We start from the raw sequence: 6,934 nt of genomic DNA, 5'->3' as shown, positions 1-6,934 counted from the left end.
GGCAGGGCCTTAGGGGTCAATCAAGGGGCCTCGGGGGCCAGGCTCCAGTGGGGTCTTGAGGAGAGTCACTCTGGGGTCTCGGTGGGGCCAAGCTCCTGGAGGTTCTGGGGAAGGGGTGGGGGTCACTCCTGAGATACAGGGGCCAGACTCTGGGGTCTCGGGGATCGCTCTGGGGGCCGGACTCTGGCGGGATCTCGGGGGTCGCTCTGAGAATCTTGGAGGCAGGGCTCCGGCGAGGTCTCGGGGGAATCGTGCTTCGGTGACGGTCACATCTTGGTCGGCACACTCAGGCTGCCGCCTTTCCTCAGAACTTCCTCTCCTCCATCCAACCCCCGCCGGGCCTCGGTTCCGATTTCCCACCTCTGCGGGTGGGAGACGACACCGTCTCCCCGGGGAGCCCGTGCCCTCGGCCCGCTCCCTCTCGTCCTCACTGACAGCAGTTTCAGGCCCCCGTCTTTCACTTAACGTACGACGGGGAATTCAATAAGCAGCAGGCCCAGTCGTGAGCTACAGCCAATGGGAGGTCAGACCTCCCCGTGGGTGGCGCAGACCGAGACCGGGACCGAGGCCCGGCCACCTGTGGTCCCGTCTGGAAATGAGCTTTCAGAGGGGATGTCGAAACCACGGGCTCGGGGGTGGAAGTCGGGGAGAGTTAGGCCCGGGCTGAGGATGGGAGGGGGCAGAGGAAGAGAGGCCTCAGCAACGGGAGCAGGAGGAAAAACCGGGAGTCAAACAGTGGGCTGCATTTCCCCTTTCTCCCCGGCCTCCTCCCCGCTGGCTAGGCTCTCCTACTCAGGGCACGGGGTCAGCTGTCCCTGGGCTAAAGAGACATATTTCCATCAACACATGTCAGAATAAATCACTTTATTAGGAAATGTTCACCTTCATTCAGCTCTTTCCCCTCTAGCCCATTGGACAAGGCCCTTTCGGGGTGACTCCGACCGGGCCCTAAGCTTCCCCAGTGACACCTAGAGGTGAGGAGCACCGGGATGTTCGCCCTCTGGAATGTGAAGACGACGAGCCCTCCGCCCTCACCCCCTCCCCGGTTCAGGCTCGTGCGTGACCCATTCCGGGCCAGCCCTCCACCGGGATCCAGAGACCTCACCATCCAGACACAAGGTGGGCAGCGGGGTGCCGAGCTCCCGACCCAGAGCCCCGGGCCCCCTGGAAAGGTTTGCGCCCACCGAGCCCTCCTCCGCCCAACGGCCACCGGTCCCGGCTAAACCTGCAGAAGTAAGGCCACTCCGGCCAGCACCCATTTGGACGCAACTTCTTTTGTTTTGATGTTAAATGTCCAGACGTAGGTGGGGCCGCGCTGTCGGGTTCTGTAGACGGGACAAGGGTACGTTCCCCGAGAGTCCCGTTTGTCCCCGGGTACGGCTCTGATGAAAATCACGGGCATGGGGGGAGTCAGTTCCTTCAGCCTGGCCTCAGCGATGACCCCAACCTGGGAAGAGAGAGGAAAGCCGGATGAGGGCGGCCCCCCAGGGCGCGGAGTTGGGCCGAGGCGCCGGCAGAATCATCGACCCCTCCGTTCTTCGTGGGCCCAGCTCAGATCCCGGGCACTCCTGGGCCCCGTTATCCCGGGACTGAGCGGAGCGCTCTTCTGAGTTAGACCCCCTCACGCAGATGTGCATTCCTCCACGTGACCCTGGTATGGGAGCAGCACTGCTGGACACTGGGCAAGGGGCCTCCAGCTTTGGAGGTGATTCTCCCCACCCCCACCCATTTCTTCTGGAGGGCAGGAACCGGGAACCGGGCCACATCAGTGCTCGGGACAGCCTAGCCAGTTCCTGCCGTCTCACCACCAAATGGTAGCATCTGCATGGCTAGAGCCAGATATGAACAGAGGAGAGCTCGCCGAGACTCCCACGATGCAGCAGCAGCAGTAGCAGCAGCTGCTATAGTAACAGGAGCAGCGGCACCAGGCGCCCCAAGCTATCACATGCGGCAGCCCGGGACCCTCCGTGCCCCTGAGACTTCGAGGGTCGTGAACCCCCGCGGCCCCTAGAAAGTGGTAAAAGCTTCATCATCTGGCTTTCTAAAATGTTCCCCAATTCCTGCCTGCCAGAGTCCTTCCTAACCTGGGCACAGCGCCAAGGGAAGGTTCTGCAGAAGACGGTGGCCCAGCGGGAAGATCAAGGAGCTGGGAGCCAGGAGGCCCGGCCTCGAGTCCCAGCCCTGCCTCTGTCCTGTTATGTGAGCTTAACCAAGGCCAGCCTCTCTGGCCCTCTATTTCCCCATTTGTACAATCCCTGCTCTCCCACCTTCCTAGTCCACTGAGCCCCATGGAGGACACTTGTACAATGGGGATAAGAGCATTGTTCTCCCTCACTACAAGACAGTGAGCTCCATGGAAGACAGGAACTGCATCTGCTCTAATGAGCCTGATTCTACCACCGTGTTTAGCCCAGAGTAAGCACTCTTCGAACACCATCATGATGAGATGTCTTGAAGACAGAAGGAAATGTGAGACTGCAGAGAGAGAGAGATCAGGGCTAGATATGTACATTTGGAAATCTTGCAGCCAAGAGAGCGAATGAGTTCTGCAAGTTCTCCAGTGGGCGTATAGATGGACGACAGAAGAGGACCGAGAATTGAAACTTGAAGGACTCCCGCGATTAGGGGGTGGGAGTTAGAGGAGGACCCATCAGAGAGGCTGAGAATGAGCAGCCAGGAGCTAGGAAAACCAGGGGAGGACAGCGACAGTGAAGCCGAGGTTGGATAACGTGATCGACAGTATCAAATATAGCTGAGAGGTGGAGGAGGATCAGGATGGACTAGAGGCCACTGGATCTGGCGAGAGGGAGATCATTTGTGAGTTCTGAAAGGGTGGTTTCTGTGGAGTGAAGGAGGAGGAAGCCAGCCTGAGGAGATCAGGGAGAAAATCGGAAGAGAGGAATTTGAGGCAGCGGGTGTAGACAACTCGTTCAAGGAGTTTGGAGAGGAATGGTAGGAAGGAGATGGGGCGATAACTGACGGTGGAGCCATGGGGTCAAGGGAAGGTATTTTTTTTAAGATAGGGGAGATGTGAGATGTGGGCAAAGGAGTGGGGAAAAAGCCTCTGGTGATCAAAGAGTTGAAAATGGCAGTCAAAGAGGGCAGAAGGGAGAGGGGTCGAGTGCTTTGGTAAGGGGCAAAGCGACAGCGGACGTGCAGGCAGAAGGGGGGGAATTTTGAAAGAAGGCAGGAAGGAAATCTCCTCTTGAGATATTGCTGCGAAAGATGAGAGAGTGGAAGAAAGGGCAGGAGGAAGGAGGGACTACAAAGGAGTTGGGAATATTTTAGGGAGATCACACCTATGGTTTTAATTTTATCAGGTCACTGGGGGCAAAAGATGGGAAGGCGGGGGGACGGGGGTTGGAGGAGGGAGTTTAATATCTGGAACAACCGGTGAGGGTGATGGGCAGAGATGTCGATGAGAACGGAGAAATAAATTTGCCGAGCATAGGAGAGGGCAGAGCTAATGTACACTAGGATGAATTCGAGGTGGGCGAGGTCGGACTCTATCTAGAGCTCTGCCACCAGCGCTCCGTAGCTCACGGCTCATGCACGAGAACGAATGAAGTGGACTACAGAGGTTATCTGGGGCTGTGTTCTAGTGGTACAGGATGGACGAAGGGGTAGGGGAGCGAGCAAGTTGAGTTCAGTGGAGAGGGTGGCGTTGAGGGCATCGATCCGGTCATCAAGAGAAGGATGTTTGGGTACGGAAGCTAAATGAGGCCCGATGACTTGAGAAACTTTGATGGGGGTCAAAAGATCGGAAGTCTCTGTGGGGGAGCATTATTCTGGGTAATGCCGCTAGCCAGGCGAAGCCACACGGTAAGGAAGCCATCTGGAAGCTTTTGGCCAAATCCTGGCCGGGCCCAGGTTCAGGCAGTGGATGGTACAGAGGCCCTGGAAATCCCATTAGCAGCTCACTGTCGGACCTTCACATCAGCAAGATACTCACCCCTCACCCCACTTCCACCTGCCCCAAACAGCCCCAAAGGTCCCCATTCTTACTGAATGAGCATTGTATTGGGCACCCGGGCAAGTACAATAAAGGTAAGAGACACGGTCCCCATCTTCAAGGACTGTACAATCTGATGGGAAAGACACAGATTTTCCACTAATGGTTCAGAGGAGACCGAGGAAACGGTCAGAGTCGGGGAAGACAGAGCAGAGAATGAACAACTGAGTGAGCGGGGAGAGGAGGGAGACAGACGGATGTCCAAAGAAGCGCCGGGGGCAGCGTCACAGACAAAGTGGGCCGGAATGGTGAGATTCAAGCTGGGAAGGCTTCCGGTAAGCATTGAGGCCGGGGAGAATCCCGGCCGGAGGAGGGAAGTGGTTTTGAGAGGTGACAGGGTAAGAGTGAAGGACCAGAGGCGGGTGAAGCGAGGGTGAGGCCTGATGAGAAGGGGAGCTGGGGAGGATCGGAGTGGAGGCAGAGGAGATGTGAGAGGGAGAGTGTCAATGGGGAGTCTCAAAGCCAAGATTTTTCCCTGAAGAGCGTGGAGGCAGAAGACGGGGGGGTGAGGTGGAAGGGCCGGGGGAGCCAGGAGGAGGGGGATGGAAGGTAGGCACCGCCTACAGTTTGACCTGACCGGTTGCTCCAGGCCACGGGTAGGCTCAGACCCATCCCGATACCTCATCTGTAAAATGGGGATTATGGCTGTGAGCCCCACGTCACACCCTGATTACCTTGTATCTACCCCAGCGCTTAGAACAGTGCTTAGCACATAATAAGCGCTTGACCAATACCACCATCGTTATTACTAGTATCATTATTATTCTGTAAACTCCTCCCACCTGGAACAGCCTCTACATGAGACTGACTTCCTGAAGTTTCACAGGTGCAGGGGGACACGAGAAAGGCCACTTTCTAGAGCTTTCTTCCACTTGGCCGGGTGTCGGAGAGCAAAGCATTTACCATCACAGTGTCCCCCGGGGCTGTAGAAACCTGTTCGTGCCCTTGCTCTGCCCCTCCAAAATGACTTCTCTAGGCTTGCCCCCACCTGGGGCCCTTACCTGGCCATCCCAGCGGGCCCCCTCCATGAACAGGCCGTGAACATAGGCTCCCTCCCGGGGCGGAGCCACGAAGTCCTCTCGGCTCTTCTTGGTGACGTCGCACTGCAGGGACACCTTATCCAGGGGCCAGTCATTGCGGCGGGCTGCAGCTTGCATGACGGCCGTCAGGAAGGACTGGGGGTTGAAGAAGCCGGACAGCCACACCGAAGCGGGCAGGCCAAAGTCCCCCGTCCACATCTCCAGCTCTTTGATGCGGCTCAGCAGGTCCAGAAACCAGGAGGCCAGGCTGGACGTGGAGGGGTAGGCCCGCTTCGTCCAGGCCTCCGGCACGGTGTCCAAGTACAGAGCGCTCTGCAGACTTTCCATGGCGCCGGTCATGGTCAGCTCACCCTGAGGAGAGACGAGCCAAAAAGAAAGCTCGGCCAGCCGGCGCGGGGCAGGCCAGGTCCCGGCCGGACCACGTGGTCACGTATCTGGGTGCGGCCAAGCCCGGGATGTAGCATGATGGACACGGGCCTGTCACGTACAGGCAGAACCCAGGATAAAGTATGGTCAACACCAGCCTGACTGCACCAAGCCTGAGACGTGGCATGCTGGACACCGGCCTGCCTGCACCGAGCCCGGGACGCGGTATGCTGGACCGTACTGCCTGCACCGAGCCCAGTACACCAGCCCGTCCTGCCCAGACCGAACATGGGACACAGTGTGGTGGACACCGGCCTGCCTGCACCGAGCCTGGAATACAGTTCGGTGGACACTAGGCTTCCTGCACTGAGTCAGGGACACAGCATGGTGGACACCAGTCCGTCCCGCCCAGACAGAGCCGAGGAACACAGAGTGCACGACATCAGCCTGTCCTGAACCAAGCCCGGGACACAGCGTCGTGGACGCTATACAGCTCCGCCTGGACCCAGCCCGGGACACAGCGTGGTGGACACCAGCCAGCCCTGCCTGGACCCAGCCCAGGACACAGTGTGGTGAATGACTGATTGAGAACTGAGCCATCAAAAGGCCCCAACAGTGATTCCCGCACCCGTGGGCCCCACCTGGGAGAGGGGCCAGGCCCTTCCCGGGTGGGACCCCGGAGACCCAGCCAGACCCATCCCTGCAAGCGGAAGGGGACGGCCAGGGGTTGTTATGTACCCACACTGGGGGGGGTTCTCACCTTGAGGCCCAGCTCTAGCTCTCTCAAGGAGTGCCGGATGGCGCCGGTGAGGAAATTGATGCGCTCACACTCCTGCAAAGCTACCACGACAAACGGCGTGCGCTCCTCCACCCTGGATGCCAGCTCAGCGAGGTCAAACTCCTCGGGAAGCCTCTCCAGAATGTCCGTCACCGACGCCTTCACCTGCCGGCAGGGGCCAGGGAAGAGGGGGAGGCTGAGGCCCCAGAGGCCCGGCCGGAGGGTCTGGGGTTGACCTGGGGATAGGAGGGCCTATTTTCTCCCACTCTGGCGGCTCCAACACTGCCAGGCCCCAATTCAACGGTCCGAAAGGAAGGCCCAGCATCAACACGGGTGTTCCGCCTCTCCCGGGGTTGGGGTGGGAACCTAAGGTAGCCTGGGGAGAGGCCTTGGGAGTCCAGAACATGAGGCAAGCCTGCCCTGAGACCCCCAGGCGGGGGAGGCTCGGCCCAGGACCTTGGCCAGCCCCACCTCCGCTCCCCAGGCTCCTCCCCACCAAGGGATCAGGTCTCTCCCCCGGGCTACTTGCATCTCTCCCCGGACTCTCTAGCTGGGGAAGATGGGTTAACGGAGATCCAGGGGCTACCCTGAAACATCGGACCGAGGATCGGTGCCGCCTTTGGCCTCAGACTACGGGTCTGTGGGTCTGAGGTCCAGAGAGACCACGAGGGTCTGAGCTCCGGCCCGGGGGCAGAGCCCAGGCCAGGGAATACCCCGAAAGCCGAGAGGGCCCTGGAC

At 59.3% G+C, this 6,934-nt stretch overlaps 1 protein-coding gene across 1 annotated transcript in view; it reads right to left on the bottom strand.

Annotated features, from left to right (window-relative positions):
- Positions 1 to 851: 851 nt before the first annotated feature.
- Positions 852 to 6,934, bottom strand: part of DNAH9 (dynein axonemal heavy chain 9) — an 89,966-nt gene continuing 83,883 nt past the window's right edge. Inside the window, exons 67-69 of the mRNA XM_038757522.1 lie at positions 6,179 to 6,361; positions 5,014 to 5,403; positions 852 to 1,447 (exon numbers count right to left, since the gene is read on the bottom strand). Of these exons, the coding sequence (XP_038613450.1) occupies positions 1,220 to 1,447; positions 5,014 to 5,403; positions 6,179 to 6,361 (801 nt within the window). The 3' untranslated portion in view covers positions 852 to 1,219. The remainder of the gene's footprint in view (positions 1,448 to 5,013; positions 5,404 to 6,178; positions 6,362 to 6,934) is intronic.

This window comes from Tachyglossus aculeatus, chromosome 15 (genome assembly GCF_015852505.1).
Source record: "Tachyglossus aculeatus isolate mTacAcu1 chromosome 15, mTacAcu1.pri, whole genome shotgun sequence".
Taxonomy (NCBI): domain Eukaryota; kingdom Metazoa; phylum Chordata; class Mammalia; order Monotremata; family Tachyglossidae; genus Tachyglossus; species Tachyglossus aculeatus.
This window is presented reverse-complemented; position numbering and strand designations above follow the sequence as displayed.